This window comes from Loxodonta africana, chromosome 3 (assembly GCF_030014295.1).
Source record: "Loxodonta africana isolate mLoxAfr1 chromosome 3, mLoxAfr1.hap2, whole genome shotgun sequence".
NCBI lineage: Eukaryota > Metazoa > Chordata > Mammalia > Proboscidea > Elephantidae > Loxodonta > Loxodonta africana.
In genome coordinates, this window is record NC_087344.1 from 2,376,130 (window position 1) to 2,389,783 (window position 13,654).

Below are 13,654 nucleotides of genomic sequence, written 5' to 3' on the forward strand. Positions count from 1 at the left end.
ATTGTATGCTCAGAAAAGTTTCACAATATAACATTTTCATAAATGTGGGTTAATTATTGATTATTTGAGACATACTGCACTTGGATGCAATTATCAGGAAGCCACATATTTTAGAAAAACAGTGACAGTAATGGTAGACTTTTTGCTAGATGACTTATGAAACATGAGGCAAATCAGGGCAATAACTATGTATGTTTTCTGTGTTTGGTAATGGTGAAATGGTAACAAATTTATTTCTAATATATGTTGCCTATTTTTAACAGAATTAATACAGTAGAGAACCTCTGTGAATGTAACGAAGGCAATCAGAGTGGGAAAACCTTCAGTCAGATTCCAAATCTTACTGAGCCAAAAAAAAATTCTCCAAAAGTAAATCCTTTTGAAGGCTGTGAGTGTGGAAAAGCCTTCATGGATCAGTTACCACACAAGCATCCTACCAGATCTCACACTGGATGCAGTGCCTGTCGGTGTAAGGAAAGTGGAGAAGCCTGCAGTTGTTTCTCTCACCTAGCCACTCCTATGAGAACTCTTAATGGAAAGAAACCCCATAAATGTAAGGTATGTGAGAAGGACTTCATTTGTGTATCAATGCTTAAGGATTCTGTGACATCACTCACTGGTGAGAAGCCCTATGAATGTAATGAATGTGGGAAAGATTTCTGTAGTTGCTCAGCCTTTTGGACACATTTGAGAGGCCACAAACATGAATGTAAAGAACGTTGCGAAACTTATAGTCATTCTTCATCCTTCATTTTACATAAAAAATTTAATAATAGACGTATGCCTTTTGAATGTAAGGAATGTGGGAGAGCCTTTAGTGAGGCCTCATCCCTCACTCGGTATTTAAGAACTCACAGTGAAGAAAGGCCTTATGAATGTAAGGAATGTGGGAAAGCCTTTAGTCAAGCCTCATCCCTCACTAACCATATAAGAACTCACAGTGCAGTTAGGCCTTATGAATGTAAGCAGTGTGGGAAAGTCTTTAGGCATTCTGCAAACCTCACTACGCATGTAAGAACTCATCTCGGAGAGAAGCCTTATGAATGTAAGGAATGTGGGAAAGCCTTTAGTCATTCCTCAAACCTCACTGCACATATAAGAACTCACAGTGGAGAGAGGCCTTATGAATGTAAGCAATGTGGGAAAGCCTTTAGTCATTCTTCAGCCCTTACTAAACATACCAGAACTCACAGTGGAGAGAGGCCTTATGAATGTAATCAGTGTGGGAAAGCCTTTAGTCATTCTTCAGCCCTCACTACACATATAAGAACTCACAGTGGAGAGAGACCTTATGAATGTAAGGAATGTGGGAAAGCCTTTAGTCATTCCTCACCCCTCACTAAACATATAAGAACTCACAGTGGAGAAAAGCCTTACGAATGTAAGGAGTGTGGGAAAGCCTTTAATTGTTCCTCAACCCTCACTTCACATCTAAGAACTCACAGTGGAGAAAAGCCTTATAAATGTGAGGAATGTGGGAAGGCCTTTAGTCATGCCTCATCACTCACTACACATATTAGAACTCACAGTGGGGTTAGACCTTATGAATGTAAGGAATGTGGGAAAGCCTTTAGTGAGGCTTCGACCCTCACTAAACATATAAGAATTCACAGTGGAATTAGGCCTTATGAATGTAAGCAATGTGGAAAAGCCTTTAGTCAGGCCTCGTCCCTCACTTCACATGTAAGAAGTCACAGTGGAGAGAAGCCTTATGAATGTAAGGAATGTGGAAAAGCCTTTAATTGTTCCTCGCACCTCACTTCACATATAAGAACTCACAGTGGAGAAAAGCCTTATAAATGTAAGAAATGTGGGAAAGCCTTTAGTCGTTCCTCACACCTCACTTCACATATAAGAACTCACAGTGGTGAGAGGCCTTATGAATGTAAGCAATGTGGGAAGGCCTTTTGTGATTCCTCAACCCTCACTACTCATATAAGAACTCACAGTGGAGAGAGGCCTTATGAATGTAAAGAATGTGGAAAAGCCTTTAGTCATGCCTCATCCCTCACTAATCATATAAGAATTCACAGTGGAGAGAGGCCTTATGAATGTAAGCAGTGTGGGAAAGCCTTTAGTCAGTCATCAGCCCTGACTACACATTTAAGGACTCACCGTGGAGAGAGGCCTTATGAATGTAAGCAATGTGGGAAAGCCTTTTGTGATTCTTCAGCCCTCACTGCACACATAAGAACTCATAGTGCAGAGGCATTATGAATGTAAGGAATATCATAAAGATTTTAGTTATTTGTCATCCCTCACTAAGCATATAAGAACTCACAGTGGGGAGGGACTATATGAATGTAAAGAATGTGGGGAAGCCTTTAGTCATGTCTCATCCCTCACTGAATATATAAGAACTCACAGTGGAGAGAGGCTTTATGAATGTAACAAATGTGGGAAGCCATTTAGTCAAGTCTCATCCCTTACTCAAGGTGATAGTTAAGGTTGTGTGTCAATTTGGCAGGGCCGTGATTCTCAGTGGTTTGGCAGTTATGATGTGGTTGGCAGTTATGTAATGATTTAATCAGCTGCAGCTGCATAATGAGATCTGATGTAATCTCCATGATGAGATCTGCTATGAGCAACCAAACAGTTGAAAGGGCATTTTCTTGGGGGTACGACCTGTATCCGATATATATGGACTTTCTGGCAAAGTTAGCTGACTTTTGCTCAGCTCTGGGTCCTGCCTTTGGGTAGTCATCATCTTATCTCCAGTTCTTCGGACTTGAGTCAGCAGCCTACCGTCTAACCTGCCAATCTGGGATTTGACAGCCTCCACAGCCTGTAAGGTAGCAGCAGCCTGCTCTCTGACCTGCACATCTTGGGTTCATCAGCCCTTGCAGCTACACGAGTCGGGAGAAGCCTCCAGGTTGACACCTGACCTACAGACTTGGCACTTGCCACCTTCTAGAACCACGTTTAGGTTTGTGGTTTAGAACCATGTGAGCCATTTCCTTAACAGAAATACGTCTCTCTTCACCTCGCCGTCCCCTCCCACTCCCCCTACCCGCCCTCCTCTCCTTCTTTATATGTATGCTTCACTGGTGTAACTTCTCTAAACCTAAAACACTCAGCATATAAGAACTCAAAATGGAGTTAACCAAAACCAAAACCCACTGCCATCGAGTCGAATATAAATGTAATCAACGTGCGAGAGCCTTTAGTGAGGCCTCATCTCTCATTTCACACATAAGAAGTCATGGTGGAGAGAAGCCTTATGAATGTAAGAAATGTGAGAAAGCCTTTAGTTGTTCCTCGTAACTCACTTCACATATAAAAATTTAGAGAGATGCCTTATGAATGTAAGCAATCTGGGAAGGCCTTTCATGATTCCGCAGCCCTCATGGCACACGTAAGTACTGACATTGGAAAGAGGCCTTATGAATGTAGCCATTCTTCACACTTCACTACACATAAAAGAACTCAGTGCAGAGGTTATGCTATGTCAAAAGTGGGATGTTTCATTCTTACTGCTTTCAAACATCAAGTTACTTAAAGTCAGGAATTAAATAACAGTTGCTCAGTGAGTAAGAAAGCAATACTAATTCAAAGAAGAAATCATAAGAGCCACTTCGTGCCTTTGGGAGAAATGACAGTTTCATCGTAACTGTGGGGCTGTCACATAGTGTTTGTTACATTCTCAATGCAAGTTAAATTTTACCTTTCTTAAAGTTTTTGGCTGTTACAAACAAGACTGCAGGGAATAAACTTGAGCAAATGTGGTTATATATTTTTCATGTTTTATTGACATTATTTTGCATACAATAAAATACACTGACCTTGTATTTAGTTTGAGTGTTTTGTTTTTTTTCCATATGTATTGCATTTCACTCCATTCTTTCCTATCGTAAAGTTAACCATTTTACCCTTTATAGTTAGGAAGTTTCTCTTAGGGAGGTAGTTTGAAACTGGTCAGGGGTCTTCCTCTTTTTTGCCGACCCTCTATCATACCAAGTATCATGTCCTTCTCCAGGAATTGGTCTTTCCTGATATCATGTACAAAGTACGTCAGATGAAGTCTCACTGTCGTCGCTTCCAAGGAGCACTGTGGCCGTACATCTTCCAAGACAGACTTGTTTGTTCTTCTAGCAATCCATGGCGTATTCAATACGCTTTGCCAACACCACAATTCAGAGGAATCAATTCTTCGATCTTCCTTATTCATTGTCCAGCTTTCAATGGATGGATGGATGGATGGGTGGGTGGGTGGGCGGAGGGATGGATGGAGGGATGAATGGATGATGTGTGATTTCCCAGTTGATTCCAACTCATAGTGACCCTATAGGGCAGAGTAGAACTGCCCCATATGGTTTACAAGGCTGTAATCCTTATGGAAGCCTACTACAACATCATTCTTCTGCGGGTGGCTGATGGGTTTGAACTGGCAACTTTTTTGTTAGCACTCGAGCTCTGAACTACTGTACCACAAAAGCTCCTTCAAATAGATAGGTTATATATATAAATATGAATATGTATATATGTGTGTGTGTGTGTGTGTTAGGTGTCAGTTGTGACTCATAGTGCCCCTATGTACAACAGAACAAAACACTGTCCAGTCCTGTGCTACCCTTACAATCATTGTTATACTCGAGCCCATTGTTGCAGCCACCGTGTCAGTCCATCTTGTTGAGGGTCTTCTTTTTCTCTGACTCTCTCTTTTACCAAGCATGATGTGTCCTTCTCCAGAGACTGATCACTCCTGATAACATATCAGAAGTGTGTGACACATAGTCCTGCCACCCTGGCTTCTAAGGAGCATTCTGGTTGTACTTCTTCCAAGACAGATTTGTTTGTTGCTTTGGCAGTCCATGGTGTATTGACTCTTCTTCACCAACACCACAATTCAAAGCTGTCAATCTATGTATATAAATTTGTAAGACGTGAAAAAAATCTACCCAACTTTGTGTAATTGGAGAGACAAAACGTATTTCTAAGAGAAGAGTCAAAATTGAAGGACATAAAATCTCTCTAATCTTAAAAACACACCTTTTTCCTTTTAAAACATTAATGGCACTTTGTTTCTAAGACTTATCTGGAGATTCATTCAAGGGGAAATAGATAAGAGTTTTGATACAAGATAAGTGTATCTAACAAAAATCTGTGGCAGTGGTGCTGTGGTTCCTGGGACGGGGCCCGGGCCAGCAGCAAGGCCTTGGGCCACTTCTCAGGTGACAGTAGGTGGGGGGGGGGGGGTGCTGAGTGCTTCCTTGGCTGCTAAATTGTCCTGGATCCTATTCCTGGTGCTCTCCTGCTGCTGCTCACACATGCACTGTTAAATCTACCCTGCGCCCTTCTCCTGGGGTACACAATCCATCCTTCTTGCCCTCTGCCCGTGAAATCCCTAAGGCCAGTCTGCACCACTTTACTCTGACTGTATTTCCCAGGGGTTCCTGGGACTCAAATCTACACTGCGCTCCTTTGTTATGCTTTTTGAGGTCTGCCTACTCCCAGTAAATGCTTTGCCCACCTTGTCACTTCTTCCAGCCCTGTCTCAGTCTGAGTCATCTGTTTTGTTCCTGCCCTGGGCTTTTTGGTAATTCATGAATAAAGGTGCTGCTGCCTGTGACTATCTCAAAATGGCCACATTGAGAAGGGCAGCAAGTAGGGTATGGAGGGACTGTGAATCTCTGCCCTCCTGCAGCCCCCACTTCAAGTAGAGGTATTCGTTCCTTTCTAATAACAAAGGCCCCCTCACGTCTATCAGTTTGTCATACTGTGGGGGGTTGCATGTTGCTGTGATTCTGGAATCTCAAAATGTGAAGAAGCAGCTGCAAACATCCATTAATAGTTGGAACCTGGAATATGTGAAGTATAAATCTAGGAAGGTTGGAAATTGTCAGAAATGAAATGGAACACATAAACATCGATATCCTAGGCATCAGCAAGCTGAAATTTACTGGTATTGGCCATTTTGAATCAGAAAATCCTATGGTCTGCTATGCCGGGAATGACGAAGAGGAATAACATCACATTCATCTTTAAAAAGAACATTTAAAGATCTGTCCCGAAGTGCAGTGCTGTCAGTGGTAGGATAAGATTCATGAGCCTACAAGAAAGACCAGTTAATATGACTTATTCAAATATACACACCAACGACTAAGGCCGAAGACAAAGAAATTGAAGATTTTACCAGCTTCTACGGTCTGAAATTGATCAAACATGCAATCACAATGTACTGAAAATTACTAGTGATTGGAATTCAAAAGTTGGAAACAGAAGAAGGATTGGTAGTTGGAAAATATGACCTTGGTGATAGAAATGATGCTGGAGATGGCATGATAGGATTTTGCAAGACCAATGACTTCTTTGTTGCAAATACCTTTTTTGAAAAACATAAGTGGTGACTATATACGTGGACCTTGCCAGATGGGATACGTAGGAATAAAATCAAACACATCTGTGAAAAGAGCCAATGGAAAAGCTCAATATCATCAGTCAGGACAAGGCCAGGGGCCGACTGAAGAACAGGCCGTCAATTGCTCGTATGCAAGTTCAAGCTGAAACAGAAGAAAATTAGAACAAGTCCACGAGAGCGAAGGTATGACCTTGAGTATATCCCACCTGAATTTATCTCAAGAATAGATTTGACACATTGAACACTAGTGACTAAAGACCAGACAAGTTGTGGAATGACAATAAGGACATCATATATGACTTAAGCAAAAAGTCATTAAAAAGACAGGAAAGAAAGAAAAGACTAAAATGGATGTCAGAAGACACCCTGAAACTTTCTCTTGAACGTCGAGTAGCTAAAGCGAAAGGAAGAAATGATGAAGTAAAAGAGCCAAATAGATTTCAAAGGGCAGCTCGAGAAGACAAAGTAAAGTATTATAATGACATGTGCAAAGACCTGGAGATAGAAAACCAAAAGAGAAGAACACGCTCAGCATTTCTCAAGCAGAAAGAACTGAAGAAAAAAAATTCAAGCCTCGAGTTGCAATATTGAAGGATTCTACGGAGAAAATATTAAACAACGTAGAAAGCATCAAAAGAAGATGAGAGGAATGCAGTCACTCTACCAAAAGAATAGGTCGGCATTCAACCATTTCATGAGGTAGCATATGATCAGAAACCAATGGTACTGAAGGAAGAAGTCCAAGCTGCACTGAAGGCATTGGCAAAAAAACAAGGCTGATGGAATACCAATTGAGATGTTTCAACAAATGGATGCAGCCTAGAAGTGCTCACTTGTTTATGCCAAGAAATTTGGAAGACACCTGCCTGGCCAGTCAGCCAGTGTTGTTAGGTGCCGTCGAGTTGGTTCTGACTCATAGCAAGCCTATGTACCACAGAACAAAACACTGACCGGTCCTGCGCAATCCTTAAAATCGTTATACTTGAGCCCATTATAGCAGCCACTGTGTCAGTCCATCTCGTTAAGGGTCTTCCTCTTTTCTGCTGACCTGTACTTTACCAAGCATGGTGTCCTTCTCCAGGGGCTGATCCCTCCTGCCAACATGTCCAAGGTATGTAAGATGCACTCTCGTCATCCTTGCTTCTAAAGAGCATTCTGATTGCACTTCTTTCAAGGCAGATTTATTCGTTCTTTTGGCAGCCCATGGTGTATTTACTGTTCTTCGCCAACACCACAATTCAAAGATGCCTGTTCTTCTTTGGTCTTCTTTATTCGTTGTCCAGCTTTCACATACATATGATGCGATTGAAAATACCATGGCTTGGGTCAGGTGCACCTTAACCTTCAAGGTGACACCTTTGCTTTTCAACACTTTAGAGAGGTCCTTTGCAGCAGATTTGCCCAATGCAATGCATCTTTTGATTTCTTGACTGCTGCTTCCGTGGGTGTTGATTGTGGATCCAAGTCAAATGAAATCCTTGACAACTTCAATCTTCTCTCCATTTATCGTGATGTTGCTTATGGGTCCAGTTGTGAGGGTTTTTGTTTTCTTTATGTTGAGGTGTAATCCATACTGAATGCTGTGGTCTTTGCTCTTCATCAGTAAGTGCTTCAAGTCCTCTTCACTTTCAGCAAGCAAGGTGATATCATCTGCATAGTGCAGGTTGTTAATGAGTCTTCCTCCAATCCTTATGCCCCATTCTTCATATAGTCAAGATTCTCGGATTACTTGCTCAGCATATGGCTTGAATCGGTATGGTGACAGGCTGCAACCCTGACACACACCTTTCCGGACTTTATACCACTCAATATCCCTTTGCTCTGTCCGAACAACTGCCTGTTGATCTATGTACACATTCCTCATGAGCACAATTAAGTGTTCGGGAATTCCCATTCTAATTGAGCAGTAGAGATCCATATTTATGCCTGTTCCAAAGAAAGGTGATCCGACCGAATGCAGAAATTAGTGAACAATATCATTAATATCACACAAGTATAATTTTCTTGAAAATCATTCAAAAACAGCCACAGCAGTATATCGACAGAGAACTGCAAGAAATTCTAGCAGGATTTAGAAGAGGACATGGAACCAGGGATATCATTGCTGGTATCAGATGGATCCTGCTGAAAGCAGAGAATATCAGAAAGATGTTTACCTGTGTTTTGTTGACTATGCACAGGCTGTGTGAAATCATAACAAATTATGGATAACACTGTGAAGAATGGGAATTCCAGAACACTTAATTGTGCTCATGAGGAACCTGTACATGGATCAAGAGGTAGTCTTTCGAATAGAGCAAGGGGATACTGCATGGTTTCAAGTCATGAAAGGTATGCATCAGGGTTGTATCCTTTCACCATACTTAATCTGTATGCTGAGCGAAATAATCTGAGAAGCTGAACTATATGAAGCAGAACGGGGCATCAGGATTGGAGGAAGACTCATTAACCTGCAGTATGCATTGCTTGCTGAAAGTGAAGAGGACTTGAAGCATTTACTGATGAAGGTCAAAGACCACAGCCTTCAGTATGGATTACACCTAAACATAAAGAAAACAAAAATCCTCACAACTGGACCAATGAGCAACATCATGATAAACAGAAAAGATTGAAGTTGTCAAGGATTTCATTTTACTTGGATCCACAGTCAACACCCATGGAAGCAGCAGTCAGGATATCAAAAGATGCGTTGCATTGGGCAAATCTGCTGCAAAAGACCTCTTTAAAGTTTTGGAAAGCAAAGATGTCACCTTGAAGACTAAGGTGTGCCTGACCCAAGCCATGGTGTTTTCAGTTGCCTCATATGCATGAGAAAGCTGGATGATGAATAAGGAAGACCGAAGAAGAATTGATGCCTTTGAATTGTGACGTTGGCAAAGAATATTGAATATACCATGGACTGCCAAAAGGACAAACAAATCTGTCTTGGAAGAAGCACAACCAGAATGCTCCTTTAAAGCCAAGGATGGTGAGACTACGTCTCACTTATTTTGGACATGTTATCAGGAGGGATCAGTCCCTGAAGATGCTTGGTAGAGGGTCAGCGAAAAAGATTAAGACCCTCAATGAGATGGATTGACACAGTGGCTGCAGCAATGGGCTTAAGCATAACAACGATTGTGGGGATGGTGCAGAACAGGGCAGTGTTTTGTTCTGATGTACATAGGGTCACTATGAGTTGGAACTGACTTGACGGCACCTAACAACAACTTTGTGTGAAAGTGTTAGCAGTTGCGGGGAGCAGGGAGTGGTTGAGAACTGGGACCCTGAAGACGGTATGCATGGAGTTCCTGTGTCTCTTCCCCTCTCCTCCTCTTCCTGGCTGCTTGATTGCGGGCAAGTCACATCACCTCCCTGAGTCTCAGTTTCTTCATATGGAAACTGGGGATAATATTGCAATCACTTCCAGGTTGCTGTCTGGCATTTGCAAATAAACATTAAACCCAAACCAAACCTACTCTGGTCAAGTCAATGCCAACTCATAGCGACCCTATAGGACAGAGTAAAACTATCCCATAGGATTTCCAATGAGTGGCTGGTGGATTTGAACTGTGGACCTTTTGGTTAGCAGCTCATTGCTTAACCACTACTCCATCAGGGCTTGTGGAGTCCCTGGGTGGAGTAAATGGTTAAGGACTCAGCTGCTAACAGAAAGGTTGAAGGTTTGAGTCTACTCACAGAAGAAAAGCCTGGCGATGTAGAGTGCAGTTCTACTCTCTGGTGAGCAGTTCTGTTCTTGCAGTGAGAATCCACTCTGTGGTAACTGGTTGTGTTGTTTTTAACTAATAATACTATTTTCCCAGGGTGTGAGTGAGAGCTACTCTGGGGTTGTATGAAGTGAGAGTTGTATCTGGGAGACAACTATGTGTGTGTCCTCCCTGGAAGGGGCCTGGCCTCCTCTGCACACAGTCAGGGTCAGGTCACAGACTCTCCACCTCAGGGTCACTTGCCTGCTACCTCAAGGCTTATCTTGTGCCCCACCCCACCCCCCATCAAGCCTCTTTACCCCAGGCTTACTGACATGGTGTGTGTGTTTGGGGTCCCTGTGCAGACATGCCCCAAGGTATAGCCGGACATGCTCAACCTGCACCAGGTGGCCCACACACATGATGACGTGGGCTGGCTCAAGACAGTGGACTAGTATTTTTACAGCAGTGAGTGCAGAACGGGGACTGGTCCCTGGGACTCCCAAAGCCCCTCTGAGCCTCTCAGACACCCTTTGGGCCCTGGACATTGGGGTGGGGCAATGCCCAGCTTGTTCTCCTGTGTCCAGAAATGTCCTTCTTGGCCCTTCTGGCCCTGACCACCTGATCCCCATGCCCATAGTCCGTGATGATACCAGCACGGAGCTGTGAGTGCATCCTGGTCTAGGAGTCTCCGCCCTGCTGCCTGAGCTCACCTGCCACTTCTGTGTGGAGATTGCCTTCACCCAATGGTAGCAGCAGCAGACAAAGGCAACGCAAGAGGTCGTGTGGGACCTGGTGTGCCAGAGTAAGCCCGCCCTCAGAAGTGAAAAGAGGAAGCCCAGCCCAGCTTCCGTTTCTGCCACCCTAGCTCCTGAGATTATATCATGCCATGTGCAAGCTGTACATGCATGTGATTCCACCTGTCTGAAATCTCCCTTTATTTGGTGAACTCCTATGGATCCTGCAAAGCCCCATCTCCAGTGGATCACCTGGGAAGCCTGCCATGCAAATCCAGCTACTGGGAGTGACCCCTCTTATCCTTAGGCTCAGGCATGCAGGCAAGTCCTTTCTTCCCCAGCTCGCCCACCCTCACCATGCCCCTCCTGACTTAGGGCACCTGGAGTGTGCCCTCGGCGGCTAGGCGATGAACAAGGAGGCAGCCACCCACTACGTTTGCCATCGATTGATGCCCTAACCCCTTCCACCAGCAGACCTCACTGTTGGTACAGGTGCTACTCCAGGCCTCTCAGATCTGCCCCTCACTCCCTCTGATCCTTCCCAGGGCTCCTCGAACCCACACTTTGACGGATCCCACACTGAACAGGCCCTGCCCCAGCCGCTTGAGGCCCTGGCCGTTGGCTGAGCTGTGAATCACGGTCCTTTCCTGCTCTGGCGCAAGCCTTGCTACTACCCAGCCCCAAGGTGACGGGGCTCCAGGTGGCACCACCCCCTCCTCTGACCTGCCCATTGTTGGGTTCCAGCTACCCCTCGCTTGCTATGATCCTGACTTCTCCCCAAGCTTGGTGGCAGGCACAGGCCTGACCTGCTTTTAAACCAGTTTCATTACCTGTGCCCTGACTCCGCCCCCTTTCTGGGCTCTGACCTATCCCTCTTCAGGCTGCAGAAAAGGGAGGTCCCCTGAATTAGGCCTCGCCGCCTGTGTCTGCTATGACCCAGCTCCCCTTCCCTTGGGGAAGGTGGCCGTGGGTTCCTGCCCCCGCCCTGATCTCTTACAGCGGCTCTGACTTGTCCCCAACCTTGGAAATGTGCTGGGGGTCTCCCTAGTTGCAGATTTGCTGCCTACCTCTGCTCTGACCCACTCTTCCCAAGCTGGGTGTGGGCTCGCTTGTGGTAAGAGAGGTGGCCACTGATTCAGACTGCCCTCTCCTGTGCTCTGACCTCCCAGATGGGCTTCAGTGGCTTCTTCTACAGGTGCCTGGATTATCGAGATAAGAAGGTTCCGGAGATGCCGGAGAAGGAGCAGGTGTGGTGGGCCAGCGCCAGCCTGAAGCCCCCAGCTGCTGACTTGACTTCTTCACTGGTGAGCAGGTGGAGGCTGACCTCATGGGTGGGTGACCTTTGCAGTCCCCGGGCTCAGAGGGCCTTCCTCTTGATTTAATGCTTCGCTGTCACTGTCTTGAAATTCTCAATAGTTTATGAATAAGGGCCAGATTTTCATTTTGCACTAGGGCTCCCAAATTCTGTAGCCTGCTCTGGGTGGGGGATGGCGGGCTTTGACCCTAGGGCAGGTCTAGGGTGCTGGGCCACCCCCTGACCCTGGCCCAGCAGCTGTGCTCCTGAACCCATACAGCCCACCAGGGAATCTGTGCTGGGACTCGCTGTGTGACGACAAGCCCATGGTGGATGACCCCCACAGCCCCGAGTGCAATGCCAAGGAGCTGGTCAATCACTTCCTGCATTTGGCTGCTGCTCGGGTAACCCCAGTGACCCGAGCCTACAGGACTGTGTCAATAATTCAGGGCCTTTCCCATGGCCCAGCCATTTCCTAATACCTCCTCAAAACCCTGTGAGGAAGGTGATATTCCTTCCACCATCGCCATGGCCTCCTCCTGGATTTGGGTGCCTTCCTGATCAGAGCATGCAGACCCCTTCCCCACTGTACAACTTCCCATGACCACGAGACAGCCTGGCATGAGTGGTTGGCCCAAGGGAACTCATGAACAACTATTGTCTATTTTTATGTGTGTGTCCCTATGCTCCCATGAGCCACCGTCCACTTTTTTTTTTAATAGCCTTTATTTTTTAGAGCAGTTTTAGGGTTACAGAAAAATAGTACAGAAAGTACAGCGTTTCCATATACTCCCCACCCCTCTCCACACTGTTTCTGCTATTATCCATTCTTGATCACATGTATTCCCAGGAAACAGCTGTCCACAAGGGTGGCCCAGGACACCCTGGCCTGAGGATTCCCCTATCCCAGCTGCAGGGCCAGCACTACCACACCAACCATACCGTGATGACCATGGGCTCGGACTTCCAACAAGAGAACGCCAACATGTGGTTCAAGAACCTTGGCAAGCTCATCCAACTTGTCAACACCCAGGTCAGTGTGCCCACCTGTGGTGCTGTGTGCACATGTGTGCTTGTATCCCTGTGCCTTGAGCCATAATTATTGGTTCTGTAACAGGTATCCACAGACTTAATGACCTAGAACTACAGAAATTTATTGTCTTACAGCTCTATAGGTGAGGAGTCCAACATGGGTCTCACTAGCCTGAAACTGAGGTGTCAACAGGGTTGCCTTTCTTTCTGGAGGCTCCAGGAGAGAATTTGTTTCTTTGCCTCACCAGCTGCTAAAGGCTGCCTGCATTCCTTGATGGGTGGCCCCTTTCTCCGTCTCCAAAGCCACCAACACAGCATCTCTCTGACACTACATCTTCTCTCATGTCCTTTCACCTCTTCTGTCTTCCTCTTCCATGTTTAAAGAGCCCTGTGATTTCATTGGGCCCACCTGGATAATCCAGGATACTCTCCCTATTTTAAAGTCAACTGACTAGCAACCTTAGTTCCATCTGTAACTACTTCCATTTTGCCATGTAAGCTAGCATATTCACAGGTTCTGGAAATGTGGACATCTGTGTTGTTGTGA

The 13,654-nt window shown here is 45.1% G+C and overlaps 2 protein-coding genes across 12 annotated transcripts in view; both read left to right on the top strand.

Annotated features, from left to right (window-relative positions):
• LOC100661394 (zinc finger protein 883-like) overlaps window positions 1-3,733 on the top strand; it is a 139,806-nt gene extending 136,073 nt beyond the window's left edge. For all 11 annotated transcript variants that reach the window (XM_010601449.3, XM_064280166.1, XM_064280168.1 and 8 more), the window contains one exon: window positions 264-3,733. In XM_010601449.3, the coding sequence (XP_010599751.1) occupies window positions 264-2,217 (1,954 nt within the window). In that variant the 3' untranslated portion in view covers window positions 2,218-3,733. The remainder of the gene's footprint in view (window positions 1-263) is intronic.
• Window positions 3,734-10,433: 6,700 nt separating this feature from the next.
• Window positions 10,434-13,428, top strand: LOC135230892 (lysosomal alpha-mannosidase-like). The gene is made up of 5 exons (XM_064283162.1): window positions 10,434-10,490; window positions 11,327-11,398; window positions 11,921-12,089; window positions 12,331-12,479; window positions 12,992-13,428. Exons 1-5 carry the CDS (start codon window positions 10,434-10,436, stop codon window positions 13,172-13,174), a joined length of 630 nt encoding a protein of 209 aa, XP_064139232.1. The 3' UTR covers window positions 13,175-13,428.
• Window positions 13,429-13,654: the final 226 nt, after the last annotated feature.

What these genes read in the sequence shown, in the direction of transcription:
- LOC135230892 (XM_064283162.1), top strand. Translation starts at nt 10,434, where the DNA reads ATGCTCAACCTGCACCAGGTGGCCCACACACATGATGACGTGGGCTGG. An exon ending in ACGTGGGCTGGCTCAAGACA is followed by an intron (nt 10,491 to 11,326) that starts GTGGACTAGTAT and finishes GATCCTTCCCAG; the next exon opens with GGCTCCTCGAACCCACACTT. An exon ending in TGCATTTGGCTGCTGCTCGG is followed by an intron (nt 12,480 to 12,991) that starts GTAACCCCAGTG and finishes TCCCAGCTGCAG; the next exon opens with GGCCAGCACTACCACACCAA.